Here is a 21,099-nt window from a genome sequence, read left to right as displayed (position 1 = left end):
GCACACAGGCAGACAGCACACAGGCAGACAGCACGCAGGCAGACAGCACGCAGGCAGGCAGCACGCAGGCAGGTACGCACACAGGCAACACCCAGGCAGCACACAGGCAGACAGCACACAGGCAGGTACGCACACAGGCAGGCACCACACAGGCAGGTACGCACACGGGCAGGCACCACACAGGCAGGTACGCACACGGGCAGCACACAGGCAACACACAGGCAGGTACGCACACAGGCAACACACAGGCAACACACAGGCAGACAGCACGCACGCAGGCAGGCAGCACGCAGGCAGGTACGCACACAGGCAGCACACAGGCAACACCCAGGCAGCACACAGGCAGACAGCACGCAGGCAGCATGCAGGCAGGTACGCACACAGGAAACACGCAGGCAGGCACGCACACAGGCAGCACACAGGCAGGCGGCAGGCAGGCATGCACACAGGCAGCACGCAGGCATCACGGAGGCAGCAAACAGGCACACAGGCAGGCACGCAGGCAGCAAGCAGCCAGACACGCAAACAGGCAGCACACAGGCAGGCATGCAGGCAAGCACGCAGGCAGCACACTTGCAGCTTTGCAATTCCGTCCTTGCTAATATGCAAATGCAGCAGGAGGTGTATGACACCCTCTGCTGCATTTGCGAACCCAGCACTGTGATGAAGGTCGCAGACTGGGATCACCATCATGACTATTGTTGTTCAATGGTCGCGATGGTGGACGGCGCCTGGCCGCCAGCCAGGTGAGTAAGCTTACTCAGGCTGGCCGGCTTGCGAGGCCAGGAAACTGCCACTCCCGGAATCAGGCAGAGGCAATGAAGGGGCTGCGTGCGTGTGATTACGCAGGACCCATTCTGCACACTCGCAGATTCCCGATAATTTGCGTGCAATGCTGAATCAGCCTATTAGTACACTTTAGGTGAGCTAAGACACTCAATTGATGAAAAATTTATGAATTGCGCCAGGCGTCTTGTAACGTGCACAAAACGTGATACTGTATGTTTACTGATTCAGAAACACTTTTATCTCTGATCTCCCTTAGTGATCTCCTGTGCCATACCGTCTATTCATTGCCTGTGAACAAGAGGCACAGTCTGTCATACGTAACCTCCTACACGGCTCTGCATGAGACACAATATGTTTAGAAACATGTGGCAGGAATGAAATAATGATCAAATGTACAGTATATGAGCCAGTTAATGTAGGCGACTGCAGAACGACTTCATGGAAACTGCAGAACGCCTTCAGGGAAACTGCAGAACGACTTCATGGAAACTGCAGAACACTATCATAGAATTGCAGAACACCTTTATGGAAACTGCAGGACCAGAACACCTTTATGGAACTGCAGGACTATAATAGAAATGCAGAACACCTTTATGGAAACTGCAGAACAGTATCATAGAATTGCAGAACACTTTTATGGAAACTGCAGAACAGTATAATAGAAATGCAGAACACTGTTATGGAAACTGCAGGACACTATAATAAAACTGCAGAATGCCTCTATGGAAACTGCAGAACACTATAATAAAACTACAGAACGCTTCTATGGAAACTGCAGAACACTATAATAAAACTACAGAACGCTTCTATGGAAACTGCAGAACATTATAATAGAATTGCAGAACGCCTTTATGAAAACTGCAGCACACTATAATAGAATTGCAGAACACCTTTATGGAAACTGCAGAACACTATAATAGAATTGCAGAACACCTTTATGGAAACTGCAGAACGCTATAATAAAATTGCAGAACACTATAATAGAATTGCAGAACACCTTTATGGAAACTGCAGAACACTATAATAGAATTGCAGAACACCTTTATGGAAACTGCAGAACACTATAATAGAATTGCAGAACACCTTTATGGAAACTGCAGAACACTATAATAGAATTGCAGAACACCTTTATGGAAACTGCAGAACACTATAATAGAATTGCAGAACACCTTTATGGAAACTGCAGAACACTATAATAGAATTTCAGAACACCTTTATGGAAACTGCAGAACACTAATAGAATTGCAAAACACCTTTATGGAAACTGCAGAACACGATAATAGAATTGCAGAACACCTTTATGGAAACTGCAGAACGCTATAATAGAATTGCAGAACACCTTTATGGAAACTGCAGAACACTATAATAGAATTGCAGAACACCTTTATGCAAACTGCAGAACACTACAATAGAATTGCAGAACATCTTTATGGAAATTGCAGAACACTATAATAGAATTGCAGAACACCTTTATGGAAACTGCAGAACACTATAATAGAATTGCAGAACACCTTTATGGAAACTGCAGAACGCTATAATAAAATTGCAGAACACTATAATAGAATTGCAGAACACCTTTATGGAAACTGCAGAACACTATAATAGAATTGCAGAACACCTTTATGGAAACTGCAGAACACTATAATAGAATTGCAGAACACCTTTATGGAAACTGCAGAACACTATAATAGAATTGCAGAACACCTTTATGCAAACTGCAGAACATTATAATAGAATTGCAGAACGCCTTTATGAAAACTGCAGCACACTATAATAGAATTGCAGAACACCTTTATGGAAACTGCAGAACACTATAATAGAATTGCAGAACACCTTTATGGAAACTGCAGAACGCTATAATAAAATTGCAGAACACTATAATAGAATTGCAGAACACCTTTATGGAAACTGCAGAACACTAATAGAATTGCAAAACACCTTTATGGAAACTGCAGAACACGATAATAGAATTGCAGAACACCTTTATGGAAACTGCAGAACGCTATAATAGAATTGCAGAACACCTTTATGGAAACTGCAGAACACTATAATAGAATTGCAGAACACCTTTATGCAAACTGCAGAACACTACAATAGAATTGCAGAACATCTTTATGGAAATTGCAGAACACTATAATAGAATTGCAGAACACCTTTATGGAAACGGCAGAACACTATAATAGAATTGCAGAACACCTTTATGGAAATTGCAGAACGTCATTGTGGAAACTCATATGCTTTTACAGTATAGCCTTATGGAAATAGTGGAATTCTAGTATGGAATAGCATAGTACCCTCCACAGCGAAATATTCCCTATTTATATTTTACAGTTGTTTAGACTTTTTGTGATAAATGTTCAGTGAACCATCTTGTATAAGGGTTGCATTTCTGCTGCTGTTAAATTAGAGCCACCACATTAATCTATAAGTTTCTGTCTTCTTTTTTTCAAATTATTATTATAATTTTTATGTGTTTCTTCTGCAGAACTTTCCACAATTAGGACGAGCGTCACGTTTAAGATAAACGATGGCGCTTGCAGAATGAAGAGGATGGATCTCTTCCACGGCCTCGCCCAGCTCAGATTATCAGGTATGAACTCGCCCAAAGCAACCCCCGATGTACTAATTAGGATTTACAAAAGCCTGTGCCAGTTTTGTATCGAAGTGTAACTGTGTTGCCGGGCTGAACCAGTTCTAAGTCTATTCATTCACTAGGAACTGCTGATATCACTGAGGCATGAGGCATGGAGTGCCTCATTCTTCCATTCTTCAATGATGCCAGTAGTACCTAGTGATAGGCCTCAGTGTAATGACTATAATTTTACCTGTCAATGTGGTCAGAGCACAATCTCACACACAGGTCTGTAGTGAAGTGATCAACTTTCAACCGCAGTCACCAGCACATCGGTCACTATTTATTACTTTGTGTGTAATATATATATATACACACATCTTTTTCTGTAAATAAATCCCTGGACGTGATGCACAACACATCGCATTTTGAATGCGCTGCATTCTGCTCTCTTCGCAAGCATAACGGCGTCTATTAACGTTGTATGCTTAATAAAATCACAAAGGACGGTTCTCCCGCTTAGAGCTGTTCTTTGTGATAGAAGGACTTTCAGGGTTCTGACCCAGAAGTCCTTCTGCATTTGTGTTGAGTGATGCACGCTCCTCAAGGGGGGGTGCTGGGAGGTCCGGTTGGGGAATTGCAAATAGAAACCCATAGGCTTCTAAGAATGGTCGTTGCCCACCGTATACAAGCCCCCCGGAATGTATCGCATTCTGGAGCTTGGTGCTCATGCGGTAAGCGGACAAACCTCAGAAAATTTCATTTTCGGAGGTTTGACGTAAAAAAAACTGAATTGCTGCACCCCGCCCCCTGTCTTATCGGCTTATTCATCCTATTGTCGTGCACAGAGGCAGGAAATGGGAAAAGGAGGAGAGAAAGGTCTTCATTCAGAGTTGTACACTCTTCCGATGTTTACGGAGTTGAGCGATTATCAGTAAACCGCACATGCGTCAAGGACCATCACCATAGTAGCTCGCAGCAACTATTTATTCGCAGTGTTATTGACCTCAGGGAGCGTTTGGAGGAGGTAACGGGGAGTGGCGGCAAAGAACGCAGACGTGTCACTACTGTTTTGGGACTGCGACTGCGATCCCATACTCAATTCCTGTGGGACATAGACTCACTCAGGTCTGCGATAATCCAGTGATCTGCGAACGATTTTGCGTCTTTGTAGGCAGATGCTGCGACATTTCACACAGATGCTTAGACTTGCAAAGCTGCATCTGGGCTTTATAAATCCATACATCTCCTGGCGCCTGCGACATTTGCATACCTTCTACCGGCGGCTGTGACATTTGCATATCTTCTACCGGCGGCTGTGATATTTGCATACCTTCTACCGGCGGCTGTGACATTTGCATACCTTCTACCTGCGGCTGTGACATTTGCATATCTTCTACCGGCTGCTGTGACATTTGCATATCTTCTACCGGCGGCTGTCACATTTGCATATGTTCTACCGGCGGCTGTGACATTTGCATATCTTCTACCGCCGGCTGTGACATTTGCATATCTTCTACCAGCTGCTGTGACATTTGCACATCTGCTACCTGCGGCTGTGACATTTGCACATGTTCTACCGGCGGCTGTGACATTTGCACATGTTCTACCGGCGGCTGTGACATTTGCACATGTTCTACCGGCGACTGTGACATTTGCATATCTTCTACCGCCGGCTGTGACATTTGCATATCTTCTACCGGCTGCTGTGACATTTGCATATCTTCTACCGGCGGCTGTGACATTTGCACATGTTCTACCGGCGGCTGTGACATTTGCATATCTTCTACCGGCGGCTGTGACATTTGCATATCTTCTACCGGCGGCTGTGACATTTGCATATCTTCTACCGGCAGCTGTGAAATTTGCACATCTTCTACCGGCTGCTGTGACATTTGCATATCTTCTACCGGCTGCTGTGACATTTGCATATCTTCTATCGGCGGCTGTGACATTTGCATATCTTCTACCTGTGGCTGTGACATTTGCATATCTTCTACCGGCAGCTGTGACATTTGCATATCTTCTATCGGCGGCTGTGACATTTGAATATCTTCTACCTGTGGCATATCTTGCATATCTTCTACACGTCTGCATATCTTCTACCTGTGGCTGTGACATTAGCATATCTTCTACCGGCAGCTGTGACATTTGCATATCTTCTATCGGCGGCTGTGACATTTGCATATCTTCTACCTGTGGCTGTGACATTTGCATATCTTCTACCGGCTGCTGTGACATTTGTATATCTTCTACCGGCTGCTGTGACATTTGTATATCTTCTACCGGCTGCTGTGACATTTGCGAATGTTCTACCGGCGGCTGTGACATTTGCATATCTTCTACCGGCGGCTGTGACATTTGCATACCTTCTACCGGCTGCTGTGAAATTTGCATATCTTCTACCGGCGGCTGTGACATTTGCACATCTGCCGGCGGCTGTGACATTTGTATATCTTCTACCGGCAGCTGTGACATTTGCATATCTTCTACCGGCTGCTGTGACATTTGTATATCTTCTACCCGGCGGCCGTGACATTTGCATATCTTCTACCGACTGCTGTGACATTTGCATATCTGCTACCGGCGGCTGTGACATTTGCATATCTTCTACTGGCGGCTGTGACATTTGCATATCTTCTACCGGCGGCTGTGACATTTGCATATCTTCTACCGGCTGCTGTGACATTTGCATATCTTCTACCGGCTGCTGTGACATTTGCACATCTTCTACTTGCTGCTGTGACATTTGCATATCTTCTACTGGCTGCTGTGACATTTGCACATCTTCTACCGGCGGCTGTGACATTTGCATACCTTCTACCGGCTGCTGTGACATTTGCATATCTACCGGCGGCTGTGACATTTGCATATCTGCTACCGGCGGCTGTGACATTTGCATATGTTCTACCGGCGGCTGTGACATTTGCACATGTTCTACCGGCGGCTGTGACATTTGCACATGTTCTACTGGCGGCTGTGACATTTGCATATCTGCTACCGGCGGCTGTGACATTTGCATATCTGCTACCGGCGGCTGTGACATTTGCATATCTTCTACCGGCTGCTGTGACATTTGTATATCTTCTACCGGCGGCTGTGACATTTGTATATCTTCTACCGGCAGCTGTGACATTTGTATATCTTCTACCTGCGGCTGTGACATTTGTATATCTTCTACCTGCGGCTGTGACATTTGCATATCTTCTACCGGCTGCTGTGACATTTGTATATCTTCTACCCGGCGGCCGTGACATTTGCACATCTTCTACCGGCGGCTGTGACATTTGCATATCTTCTACCGGCTGCTGTGACATTTGCACATCTTCTACTGGCTGCTGTGACATTTGCATATCTGCTACCGGCGGCTGTGACATTTGCACATCTTCTACTGGCTGCTGTGACATTTGCACATCTTCTACCGGCGGCTGTGACATTTGCATATCTTCTACCGGCGGCTGTGACATTTGCACATCTGCCGGCGGCTGTGACATTTGTATATCTTCTACCGGCAGCTGTGACATTTGCATATCTTCTACCGGCTGCTGTGACATTTGTATATCTTCTACCCGGCGGCCGTGACATTTGCATATCTTCTACCGACTGCTGTGACATTTGCATATCTGCTACCGGCGGCTGTGACATTTGCATATCTTCTACTGGCGGCTGTGACATTTGCATATCTTCTACCGGCGGCTGTGACATTTGCATATCTTCTACCGGCTGCTGTGACATTTGCATATCTTCTACCGGCTGCTGTGACATTTGCACATCTTCTACTTGCTGCTGTGACATTTGCATATCTTCTACTGGCTGCTGTGACATTTGCACATCTTCTACCGGCGGCTGTGACATTTGCATACCTTCTACTGGCTGCTGTGACATTTGCATATCTACCGGCGGCTGTGACATTTGCATATCTGCTACCGGCGGCTGTGACATTTGCATATGTTCTACCGGCGGCTGTGACATTTGCACATGTTCTACCGGCGGCTGTGACATTTGCACATGTTCTACTGGCGGCTGTGACATTTGCATATCTGCTACCGGCGGCTGTGACATTTGCATATCTGCTACCGGCGGCTGTGACATTTGCATATCTTCTACCGGCTGCTGTGACATTTGTATATCTTCTACCGGCGGCTGTGACATTTGTATATCTTCTACCGGCAGCTGTGACATTTGTATATCTTCTACCTGCGGCTGTGACATTTGTATATCTTCTACCTGCGGCTGTGACATTTGCATATCTTCTACCGGCTGCTGTGACATTTGTATATCTTCTACCCGGCGGCCGTGACATTTGCACATCTTCTACCGGCGGCTGTGACATTTGCATATCTTCTACCGGCTGCTGTGACATTTGCACATCTTCTACTGGCTGCTGTGACATTTGCATATCTGCTACCGGCGGCTGTGACATTTGCACATCTTCTACTGGCTGCTGTGACATTTGCACATCTTCTACCGGCGGCTGTGACATTTGCATATCTTCTACCGGCGGCTGTGACATTTGCATACCTTCTACCGGCTGCTGTGACATTTGCATATCTTCTACCGGCTGCTGTGACATTTGCACATCTACCGGCGGCTGTGACATTTGCATATCTGCTACCGGCGGCTGTGACATTTGCATATGTTCTACCGGCGGCTGTGACATTTGCATATCTTCTACCGGCTGCTGTGACATTTGCATATCTTCTACCGGCGGCTGTCACATTTGCATATGTTCTACCGGCGGCTGTGACATTTGCATATCTTCTACCGCCGGCTGTGACATTTGCATATCTTCTACCGGCGGCTGTGACATTTGCATACCTTCTACCGGCTGCTGTGACATTTGCATATCTTCTACCGGCTGCTGTGACATTTGCACATCTACCGGCGGCTGTGACATTTGCATATCTGCTACCGGCGGCTGTGACATTTGCATATGTTCTACCGGCGGCTGTGACATTTGCACATGTTCTACCGGCGGCTGTGACATTTGCATATCTGCTACCGGCGGCTGTGACATTTGCACATGTTCTACCGGCGGCTGTGACATTTGCACATGTTCTACTGGCGGCTGTGACATTTGCATATCTTCTACCGGCTGCTGTGACATTTGCACATGTTCTACCGGCGGCTGTGACATTTGCATATCTTCTACCGGCGGCTGTGACATTTGCATATCTTCTACTGGCTGCTGTGACATTTGCATATCTTCTACCGGCTGCTGTGACATTTGCACATGTTCTACTGGCGGCTGTGACATTTGCATATCTGCTACCGGCGGCTGTGACATTTGCATATGTTCTACCGGCGGCTGTGACATTTGCACATGTTCTACTGGCGGCTGTGACTTTTGCATATCTGCTACCGGCGGCTGTGACATTTGCACATGTTCTACCGGCTGCTGTGACATTTACACATGTTCTACCTGCGGCTGTGACATTTGCACATGTTCTACTGGCGGCTGTGACATTTGCATATCTGCTACCGGCGGCTGTGACATTTGCATATCTTCTACCGGCGGCTGTGACATTTGCACATGTTCTACCGGCGGCTGTGACATTTGCATATCTGCTACCGGCGGCTGTGACATTTGCATATCTGCTACCGGCGGCTGTGACATTTGCATATGTTCTACCGGCGGCTGTGACATTTCCTTAGTTTCGCGTAGGAGCATTCGCAGGTGCAGTGGCATTAGAGTACAACTCTGAATCAAAACCAAAGTTGCAAATAAAATAAAACAATGTAAAATGTACACAGAGAAAACCAGCAGACATTTACCTGTGTGATTACATGTTAATAGGAAGTGATAACACTTTAATGATACGTCCTCTATACAGTAGACATAACCCCGCACTTTCCCAGGCTGACAGCAGACATGAAAACACTTTAATGAGCAGGATACAAGAACATAAACATCTATTTCAGAGACAGCCGGGAAGGGATTGTGTCTGTAATAAGAGGCAGCGATAAATCGGGGGCTAAGAACAGATGGGGGTGTTACACTGTATCCAGATCCTTTTATCCGTGGCCGCTCCGAGCGGAGGATGTGATTAACGAAATGTGGAATAACCGATCCCATGTCTGCGGCTTCTCTTTCATCTCCTCTTTCCGCACAGAGAAACAAACCCTTGTACATGAAAGCTTCTCCTTCGTAAATGTCACGTGTAAGAATGGACAGAGCGGACGCAAGGCAGCCGCCAGGGAGACCTTTGTAACCGCACAGTTTGAGCTGGAAGCCAACCACAAGGAGGTGACAGGTTGGTTTGGCAGATAAATAATTGTGACGTGATGAAAATGAAGGAGCTTCTTCTTCTCTCTCCGACCTTTTCTGCTTCTCTGTCTTTGCAAAAACAAAAAAAAAAAAAAAAAGTATCTCCTGTTTTGTGACATTTGATGTGGACATTTGGGTGATGGTTGTTAGGCAGCAAGATGAGGTTAGCGAGAGCCCAGGGTTGTGATAAGGACTTGTGCCACCCACAAGGCATTGCTGTTTGTCAGGTTTTCCCCCTGACGGACCATTATTTAGCGCTGTTATTTTCTTCTTTGCGCATTCCCAGAGTCGTGCAGCTTCAGCTGCGTGCGGAGAAAAACGGAGAAACGGCTGCGCAAAACAATCAGGACGCTGCGGAAAGCTATCAGCAAGGAACATTTTCACGTCCGTCTGTCGGGAAAGGACTTTGAGGTGGCCAGGAAAACCCCTCGGACGCCGGAGCTCCAGGATTCGTGTGGAACCGGACAAGTACGTGTGGACAGCCGATGTGGTAAGCAACGCAAGGAGGCAGCACCAGGTGGTGACAATGGGTGCACAGATAATGGTGATATAGTTACTGTAACCCAGAGCAACCACCCAGATGTCCACCTTCATTCTCTAAACTATTCTAGAAGAACATTAGAATCTGGCTGGTTGCTGTTAGTTACAGCACTTGTATTGCACGATTACCTCTACACCAGCGCCCCCTGGTGAATAGAATAACAATTTATGGTAGCAAACAGAAAGTCATATCAGCCTAATGGTGCATACACATGGTCAGATATTACTGGCCGATTTGCACGATATCGATCATATCATTATCATTAAAATCATCCAGTTTTTGGCCCCTTCAAACGGCCAAACGATGGTCGATGCGTGGGCACGGCTGGTCAATATCGCCCATGCATGGAGGCCATCCTGTTTGATATCGACCAGGTTGGCCTGGTTACTATAGGGACCCGCGATCAAGTCGTTGGGGGGCTGGTCCATGTGCTGGATGTTCGATATCGAACATGCAGGACGATCAGACAACAATCATCTGATCCTTGTCTGATCGAAGGCATCGCTCTGTGTGTACGGAGCTATACAGAGATGTCTTTCAGCAATGGCTAACGTATAAATTGATTCTTTCACCAGGACTCTGTCCCACTCCCATTCACCTCTTCTGTAAATTATAGTTTTATCATTCAAAAATTCCAGTTATATCATTTTAGATTTTAGCATTTATCAGTAGCATTGACTGAGAAATGCGTGCTCCTAATAGCATCAGTAAACTGTAATGAAAAGTGGCGTAAATAATCGGATTGACAGGGTTCCAGTGAAGAATTCAGTCCAGGAACTACAGTCCAGGATGTAAAGGGTTCTGATAAATAAGAGATCGTAGTTTATCAGTACAAGGTGAATTATATCATTTTGTGAGTAGTTGTAATAAGGTAATGCTCTGCAGATGTCTAGGGTTGTTCTGCAGATTATCACTAGAAAGGGGTGGGATTTGCCAAGTGTCATCGCAAGTATATAAGTATATATATATATAGAGAGAGAGAGGAGAATTTGTACAAGAAGTGATGCGTACAACCGAATATTGGGCCTGATTCAGAGCTGAACGCTCTGACCAGAGCGCTCGCTCTGAATCAGGGCCCTCCTACCTGAAAATGGAGCGGCCTCCTGGCCGCTCGCATAGCTGTGGGTGACCACCCACAGCTATGCGAGCAGCCAAAAAGATGGTCGCGATGGTCTTTGACCATCGCGACCATCGGGCTTGCGACGAGACCCTGCGGTAGGGTCTCGCTACCACAAGCCCAGGAGTGATTTTGGCTCTATCAGAGCCAAAATCACTCCCACTGACATCACTAGTGAGGCCGGTTTCAGACGGTAGGCGTTCCCATGGGAACGCCTCCGTCTGGCAGCCACGCCCCCGGCACGCCCACCAAAGGGGGCTTTCTGTCATTCAACATCGACAGCACGCCCCCTTTGGTGCGAGACCCGGAGCGACGGAGAGCCCGTCGCCATCCGGGTCTCGCGCATGCGCACGACGGAGCTCCCTCCGTCGTGCGCATGCGCAGTGGGGCAACATCGACCCGCTTGCGAGCGTCCTTTGCTCGTGAGCGGGTCTGAATGACCCCCATTGCCTCCCTATTCACTGAGAAATGATGACGTTCTGGAAACTTGTGATTGTCATAAAATGCTACTTTAGGGGCTTGTAGACCTGTAGACCACCATAATTTCCATTCAGGGAATCATGATTGTAGCCTCCAACTGTCTTAATTGAACAAGGAGAAGCAAACACACTCGAGACCTGAGCAGTCTTTGGCTTGCCAAGCATGCTGAGACTTGTAGTTCAACAACAGCTTGATGGCCCCAGGTTCCCTCACGTTAGCACCTTAGGGGCTGTAAGTGACACATCCTGGCTGAGCTTAGCTCAGCTTAGGTGAGGACTCTCCATTACTGCCCAATTGCACCTATGCAGTCTCAAGTGCAGATGTGTCTGAAATACGTGCAACTCTACGTCGCACCTGCTTGCTTGGTTCCGGAGCATGCGCAGTGCAACAAACCGCAGCGTAGACCCCAGGCGACCTCGAGCTCAATTCTTTTTCAGCTCAATCTTTTCTAATACATAGAGCCTACGTACATAGGGCCTGAACACAAGCGACTGCGGAAATCTGTCCACCTCCGTTGCAAATCCAGAAAAAGGTGTCAGACATCTCCTTGCTGCATTTGCAATCCCAGCCGTACGACCGACGTTACAGGCTGGAATCACCTTCGCGATGGTTGCTCCTATGGTCCTTTGGCCAGGCTGCGGAAGCCGAAGCTTCCCACAGCCTGACCGGATGGTGGTCACGTAAGAGGCCAGGAATCTGCGTCCATCTGTGCAGACCTTGGCCTCGCCCCTCCCGAGAAAGCGGGGGAGACGCCCCCTTTTCTGGGAACGGCGACCAGCCATGCTCCAGCACCGCCCCACCAAACGCAGCAGCATGTCAATCATTGCTGCGGCTTGGGGGGGGGTCTGCGAGCAAGATTGCAGGATCCATTCTGTAGACGCAGACCCCTAACAATCGGAGATGTACGTTCAACATCTGATGAACATACATCTCTGAACAATGGCCCTGATTCAGAGCCGGACGCTCTGACAGAGCTCTGAATCATGGCCGTCCTTCTTGATTTTTAGAGCGGTCTTCTGGCCGCTCGTATAGCTGTGGGTGACCACCCACAGCTATAGCGAGCGGCCAGGAAGATGGGCGCGATGGTCAAGACCATCGCCACCATCGGGCTTGCGATGAGACCCTTGTGGTAGGGTCTCGTTGCCACAAGCCCTAGAGTGCTTTCGGCTCAAACAGAGCCGAAAGCACTCCCACTTGTGATGTCAGTGGGGCCGGCCCCAGACGGTAGGCGTTCCCATGGGAACGCCTCCGTCTGGGCAGCCACGCCCCCGGCCATCCACCAAAGGGGGCGTGCTGTCACTCAACATCGACAGCCCGCCCCCTTTGGTACGAGACCCGGAGCGACAGTTTGCCCGTCGCTATCCGGGTCTCGCGCATGCGCACGACGGAGCCGGCTCCGTCGTGCGCATGTGCATCGGGCCACCATTGACCCGCTTGCGAGCGCATACCGCTCGCAAGCGGGTCTGAATCAGGACCAATGTCCTTAGTATGAGCAGTCACAGAATATAACACTCTGAGCCATTCTTCGTCAGATGCTGCAGTAAATATTTGCTCATTGGAATCTGCCAACAAAAAGTTTGAGATCAAAGAATTTTATTTAGATTTTGCACTTCAAAAAAAAAAAAAAAATCGTCGCAACGCTACATACGCTTTAAAAAGTTACGGTCTCATTAGATACAATGATTTATATTTTTACATCTATTTATTACATGCGCATAACCTGCAGTTAATCTACGTTAAACTCATACTTTTAAATGCCAAGTGTAAGTGGCCTAAATCTACACTGTGCCTGCACTTCTCTCACGGCGGTCCTGACATGTAAACAGCTCCGAGCCGCTCGTACGAGGCGACTAATTTGATCTGACAGGTATTCTTCAAGCTCTCTGCTCGTGAAAGGCAATTACAAGCCGAACGCGCAGTATGGTTTCAATAATCCACAGAGGTTTCCAGACCTTTTATTAAGATAACATACGACCCTTATCACTAACACCTTGTACGTCACGGTCATTTATCATCAGGCACATGACACGTAAATGGGCCGCTGAGGAAATCTCTTTAGAAAGCTGTTGAGAAACCCAAGTTAAGTAAATAGTGACGTTGGATCAAGTTAAAGTCCGCGCACCAGCCGATTTCTTGCCTGGGCGCCTGTGTCCATTATAATATCATTCTCCCCGTGCGCTAGTAGATAAATGGACACTTAGAAAAGTAATATATAGTGAAGCTGCAATATAATGACAGCACTCAGCCATCTAACACAGGGGTCTATTTACTAAGCCTTGAATGTAGATAAAGTACCAGCAAATCAGTTCCTAACTGCCATGTCACTGGCTGTGTTTGAAAAATGGCAGTTAGGAGCTGGTTGGTTAGTCCTTTATCTCCGTTCACTTTATCTCTCTCCAAGGCTTAGTAAATAGAACTCTAGCTTTGACTTATACTATGGGGTCTAGTTACTAAGCAGTGTTAAGAGACAGAGTGAAAAGTGATAAAGTGCCAGCCAATCAGCTCCTAACTGTCATCTCACAGGCTGTGTTTGAAAAATGACAGTTGGGAGCTGATTGGCTGGCACCTTATCACTTTTCACTCTGTCTCCTAACACTGCTTAGTAAATAGACCCCATAGATTCTTACTGTTAATTGAGCAAATCTCAGCGGACGGAGGAATACTGTAAATATCCTCTTGTTAGTGTTATTCAACTTTTGTTATGTAGATGGAACATTATTGTGTAGATTGTAAGCAACAGCATCTTACTGTTCTGTCTGCCTGTTAGTGCCCAGCCTTGTTTTATTACCTTGTATGCTCTGATTTTGTACAGCGCTGCAGCATATTTTGGCAAACGTATCATTTTATTTTATTTCATGGCATCTTGTAAGTATTCTGTAAAACATTTTGGTACATGTTTTTTTCTGCCATGAGAACCATATTAAGATGACAGCTCTATGGAACAATAGCTCCAGAGGCATCGAAAATATTAGAATACCTTTTTGGATTTTATCCAGCAAGCATATTTGGCTAGTGCAAGCTATTTACTAACATTATTATTGGTACAATTTACATAGCACTAACATGTTACAAAGAAAGTTTATATATTAACATCAACCGCAGTGGAGTTTATAGGGGGTCATTCAGACCCACTCGCGAGCGGCAGTACGCTCGCAAGTGGGTCGATGTTCCCCACTGCGCATGCGCACGACGGAGGGAGCTCCGTTGTGCGCATGCGCGAGACCCGGCGAGCGAAGGACTTTCCTTCGCTCGGAGTCTCGCATCAAAGGGGGCGTGCTGTCGATGTTGATTGACAGCACGCCCCCTTTGGTGGGCGTGCCGGGGGCGTGCCTGCCAGACGGAGGCGCTCCTATGGGAACGCCTACCGTCTGAAGCCGGTCCCACTGACATCACTAGTGATGTCAGTGGGAGTGATTTTGGCTCTGATAGAGCCAAAATCACTCCTGGCCTTGCGGTTGAGAAACCCGACCACAGGGTTTCACTCGCAAGTCCAATGGTCGCGATGGTCAAGACCATCGCGACCATCTTGTTGGACGCTCGTATATGCTGTGGGTGGTGACCCACAGCTATACGAGCGTCCAGGAGGACGCTCCATTTTAATGGAGGTGCGCCCTGATTCAGAGCGAGCGTTCTGGTCAGAGCGTCCGGCTCTGAATCAGGGCCATAGTCTCTAATGCCCATACAACAGACATATGTGCTCTAATTCAGTTAGAACTCAGTCGACCAAGCAGTTTGTTTTGGGGCCATGGGAGATAATCCACATGATGAACATATAAACTCCACACAGAGAGCCACCCGGTTGAATTTGAATCTCGGAGCCCAGTGCTGCGAGGCTGCAATGTTAATATCTAACCACAGCAACCAATCAACTTCCATTGTCTAACTTGCTCTAAACAGATACAAGCACTTTGCTGACTGGTTGTTGTGGATTGATACAAATTAGCACCTAATTGCTGTGTTTTTCAATACTTCTCAGTGTGTCTCTCAGAAAAGATGTGGTCTAATCGGTATATATTATCAGTAACATACGTAATACTTTTTAAAGGGAGTTTACGTCTTTATATAACTGAATTTTGTGCTATTCTGTATGTGTGCATATAACACATCTATGGTGCTCTAAATATTGTTGTCTGATAATATGAAAAACACAGAAGCGGTATAGGGCCTTATTCTGAGTCTGGTGCCGATATATTCGCGCAAATGGTCAATGTTTTTCAACTGCGCCTAAGTAGCTGGAAAAAAAAATCGCACAGCGCACGCATCCCATGTTGCGTTCAGAGTCGCACTAGCGATTGAGCCTCATATTCTCGGAAATGTATCGGAAAAGTATTTCAGCAGCCATCTGCTACAGAGCGACAGTATTACTGCTGCGCACACCGTTGTACCTCTCTGCTCTCCAAGTCTAGACGCCCAGCCGAGCAGGCCGAGTGTTATGCCGTATGTCCAGTAGATTAACACCTAAATCCTTGAACGCGCCTCCTCAGCTGCGTCTGTGAACTGTGTAAGGCCGATAAATAATCTGCGCTGAGGTTGCGACAATCAATTTGCGCCAACTGTTTGTTGTGTGCGGGAGAAATAAGCCAGCTTTAACCTCGCTGCCGGGTTCACACTCAACAACTGGGAAACCGTAGGGTTTTTCTATGGCGTTCGATACTTAAAGGACACAATTCTAAAAGGAAGTGCTTTTAAATGTCTTTGTAGCCATTAATCCGGGCACCCTATGGGCCTCTCCCTTTGCATGACAAAAGATCTGGCATATTAAGAAACAGCTGCGTGAGATCTTAGAATGGGCCTTTAATGGTCACTGGAGACTGACAAAGGGGCACACTATGAAAATTAAGTCTGCTAAAGCCAATTGCCTCCTTTGTGTTAGACTGAGAGAGGAGATTTGAATTATTGAATTCATTTAACACCTCATGTAAATAGGGCTCTGAGAGCTGCACTTACCTCTTTGTTAAGATATTTTGTGGGCAAATAGATTTGGGCAATGAGAAATAATGATATCTGGGACCTCGGGTAAATCTGACCATATGCACCGTATAATGTTTAGGTCAAACAGCAACTTTTCCTCCCATGTTCCATGGTTTAGCTGCTCATCTGTTGCGGGATGCATACTACACGGCCATTATGCAGAAAAATCTAATTAGGAGAATGATAACATAAAACTTCTGATTAGCAGGTTATTTTAATATTCCTTGGTGCCAGGTCATAGTAAAGGTATAGGCAAACGCAGGGGGGGTTTCTGTCTGCCTGGAAACCCCCCTCCCCAGCACATACCATGACCACAGTAGAAATAGTAATATAATACAATGTTACTAGTGCTACATGTTCTTCTCAGTATCACAAATTAAATAATTAGCACCACCTGTGGATCTTTTAACATGTATCAGCCAGTAATAAATAACCTGTGCACCAACTAGGAGACCTGGAAAACATGCACTGTTAGGGATGTGCTGCTATAGAGCCCAATACCTACATATATGTCCAGGGAAGTGCTAGGTCCTTCTGCTGCTCCTCCAGGCTCCCATACTTGCTCCAATACCCTGGAATGGTGCCTACATCTAAAATAGAAACATCCAGCTCAGACAGGATGGCCCTACTGCCGCATATAATGGCTTCTGTGATCACTGGTCCTGTATATGCTGGAATTATGACACACAATACACTTTGTATGACGCATATTAAAGCTGGTTAAGTACTAATTCTGCCCTCTTCATGGACTGGCTGCAATCGCTCTAAAATAAAGCATTTGGAAACCCCCCTCTAGAAATCCTGCATTTGCCACTGAAAGGGATGGATGCTTTAGCTTCAAATAAGGTAATCCTCACAGCTGGGTCAGACCTTCATGTCTCTACATCTAAAATGTTACTACAAACGGTTTATACCTGTTTTCCTGTAGGGTACAGGTGAATTTGTTGTAGCAATTTCACTCATTTCGATGACCACAAACAAAAACAAGCGAAGATAAATCACCGTATTACAGATGTGCCCACATACATCTATCCTCCATGCGCTACAAGTCGTGCCACACATAACGTGGGAGCGCCGTGTGCCTCGGTAGCGCAGAGCGTCTTTCGTGTGACTTTTTACCATCAAATGCGTCTTATTCACTCAGTGATGTGAATAGCTGGCACAAGCAGCTTCTGCTGATTAAAATGATATGCAGCATCCGGGTGTATCTGCATGTGAAATGCTACGTTAGTGTCAGTGGCTGTAGCACTGTAACGTAGTGTTTCACATGCAGATACACCTGCAGACGCACACAGAACATAGGCATGCCGCATATAATTTTAGTCAGCAGAAGCTGATTGTGCTAATTATTCACATCTCTGTGAATAAGACGCATTTAAAGCTAAGAAGTCGCACAAAAAGATGCTCGGCGCTACCTAGTCACACACGGCATGGCGCGATTAGAAGGGCTGTTTAATGCGCAAGGAGGCTGGATGTATGAGGACCCATCTGTATGTTGAGATACACTTATACAATAGCACTAAGCCAGTGGTGGCGAACCATGGCACTCCAGCTGCTGTGGGACTACATATCCCAGCATGCCCTGCCACAGTTTTAGCATTACCTAAGAGCAAAACTCTGGCAGTGCATGCTGGGATATGTAGTCCCACAGCAGCTGGAGTGCCATGGTTCACCACCACTTCACTAAGCAAACAATGGTAGAGAATTATGTATTTTTGTAGCTGACTATAGGAGTGTTCAATACAATCAGAAAACTGCAGTAGCTGGAAAAGACACATTGGGGTCTATGTAATAGGGTGCAAACTGCTACCGCTGCGGGACCGCCTGCTAGTCTTCACGTATTTTTAAAGCGGCAATCATTTTAAAGGCAAAACCAAGCTGGTAGTAAAACCACCGTTCTCCAGTAAAGAGAGATCCTCTTCTGCACCACAACCCATACACAAATATCTATTCCCCTAATTATTTGAATAACACCCATCTATCCTCTTGCCAGCCCCAGTTCCCCTCTGCATCCTCAGACCGTCATTCTCCTCTTGTGATCTTCTTGACAAATGAGTCCAGTTTGGTCTGACTGCGTCCTTGTTTTATCTTCCTGCTGAGAATCAGTGTCTTCTCCTGTCTCCATTTCCCATGGATTGTGGTCTTCCCTCTGTAACTGAAATATCTGACACTAAGGTTCCGTAGCCCATCTAAACCTCAACCATTTGTAGTCCTCTTTGCTATCAGATTGTTAATACGCATCTTAATTACTGTTTACTTATCTGCTTTTCTCATCCCTCCTGAAGTTTAGTAATGGACAAATAGTCCCTCTAATTGGGGAACACAGGGGTCCTGACCACTATCTTGCTGTTTGTGAGGTCATTGTGCAGTCACTAGTCATGCCCCGTCGAACCCAGAGCACTGAACCACCTAAGCTATTTGATTTTTTACCCCAATCCTCGAGAGCAGCTTAAACATCTGTGGTGTCATTGATTAAGGAGTCCAAAATTTTATTTTTAAAGCAGATCACGGAGTCTGAAGGACATTATATAGTAGTAATAATAATAATACCTTTATAGCACCAGCATAAACCACAGCATTTTATAAGTGACAAGCACAGTAACAAAACAAGACTGGATACTGAAAGACAAAGGGGGTTAATCCAATTAGGTGAGATTTGGGTCCTGCAAGCTGTTCTCACAGTGAACTCCCACCGTGAATTTAATTTGCAATGTGGAGGTGTAAATGATGTGGGACAGGTATGAGGAGGTGTAAATTATGTGGGACAGGAATGTGGAGGTATAAATGATGGGGGACAGGTATGTGAATGATGTGGGACAGGTATGTGGAGGTGTAAATGATGTGGGACAGGTATATAGAGGTGTAAATGATGTGGGACAGATATGTGGAGGTGTAAATGATGGGGGACAGGTATGTGGAGGTGTAAATGATGTGGGGCAGGTATGTGAATGATGTGTGACAGGTATGTGGAGGTGTAAATGATGTGGGACAGGTATGTGGAGGTGTAAATGATGTGGGACAGGTATGTGAATGATGTGGGACATGTATGTGGAGGTGTAAATGATGTGGGACAGGTATGTGAATGATGTGGGACAGGTATGTGGAGGTGTAAATGATGTGGGACAGGTATATAGAGGTGTAAATGATGTGGGACAGGTATGTGGAGGTGTAAATGATGTGGGACAGGTATGTGGAGGTGTAAATGATGTGGGATAGGTATGTGGAGGTGTATATGATGTGGGACAGGTATGTGGAGGTGTAAATGATGAGGGACAGGTATGTGGAGGTGTAAATGATGTGCAGCAGGTATGTGGAAGTGTAAATGATGTGGGACAGGTATGTGGAGGTGTAAATGATGTGGGACAGGTATGTGGAGGTGTAAATGAAGTTAGACAGGTATATAGAGGTGTAAATGATGTGGGACAGGTATATAGAGGTTTAAATGATGTGGGACAGATATGTGGAGGTGTAAATGATGTGGGACAGGTATGTGGAGGTGTAAATGATGTGGGACAGGTATGTGGAGGTGTAAATGATGTGCAGCAGGTATGTGGAGGTGTAAATGATGTGGGACAGAAATGGAGATGTAAATGATGTGCAGCAGGTATGTGGAGGTGTATATGATGTGGGACAGACGTGGAGGTGTAAATGATGTGCAGCAGGTATGTGGAGGTGTAAATGATGTGGAACAGGTATGTGGAGGTATAAATCTTGTGGGGCAGGTATGTAGGTGTAAATGATATGGGACAGGTATGTGGAGGTGTAAATGATGTGGGACAGGTATATGAAGGTGTAAATGATGTGGGACAGGTACATGGAGGTGTAAATGATGTGGGACAGGTATGTGGAGATGTAAATGATGTGGGACAGGTATGTCGAGGTGTAATTGATGTGGGGCAGGTATGTGGAGGTCTAAATTTTGTGGGACAGGTATGTGGAGGTGTAAATGATGTGGGACAGGCGTGTAAATGATGTGGGACAGGCATGTGGAGGTGTAAATGACATGGGACAGGCATGTGGAGGTGTAAATGACATGGGACAGGTATGTGGAGGTGTAAATGACATGGGACAGGTATGTGGAGGTGTAAATGACGGGGGACAGGTATGTGGAGGTGTAAATGATGGGGACAGGTATGTAGAGGTGTAAATGATGTGTGACAGGCATGTGGAGGTGTAAATGATGAGGGAAAGGTATGTAGAGGTGTAAATGACGTGGGACAGGTATGTAGAGGTGTAAATGACGTGAGACAGGTATGTGGAGGTGTAAATGACGTGAGACAGGTATGTGGAGGTGTAAATGATGGCGAACAGGTATGTGGAGGTGTAAAGGATGCGGGACAGGTATGTGGAGGTATAAATGA

General features: G+C 46.3%; 1 protein-coding gene across 3 annotated transcripts in view; it reads left to right on the top strand.

Moving 5' to 3' along the window:
* SCUBE2 (signal peptide, CUB domain and EGF like domain containing 2) overlaps positions 1 to 21,099 on the top strand; it is a 118,298-nt gene that overhangs the window by 60,345 nt on the left and 36,854 nt on the right. For 2 of the 3 annotated variants that reach the window (XM_088447100.1, XM_088447099.1), the window contains exons 14-16: positions 3,275 to 3,379; positions 9,475 to 9,615; positions 9,916 to 10,119. In XM_088447100.1, coding sequence (XP_088303226.1) covers positions 3,275 to 3,379; positions 9,475 to 9,615; positions 9,916 to 10,119 — 450 coding nt within the window. The remainder of the gene's footprint in view (positions 1 to 3,274; positions 3,380 to 9,474; positions 9,616 to 9,915; positions 10,120 to 21,099) is intronic. The other variant, XM_088447101.1, reaches the window with a different exon arrangement.

This window comes from Taudactylus pleione, unplaced genomic scaffold (assembly GCF_031769625.1).
Source record: "Taudactylus pleione unplaced genomic scaffold, aTauple2 ptg000418l, whole genome shotgun sequence".
In the NCBI taxonomy this organism is placed as follows: Eukaryota; Metazoa; Chordata; class Amphibia; order Anura; family Myobatrachidae; genus Taudactylus; species Taudactylus pleione.
The sequence above is the reverse complement of the archived record's forward strand: the minus strand, read 5'-3'. Positions and strand labels throughout refer to the sequence as shown.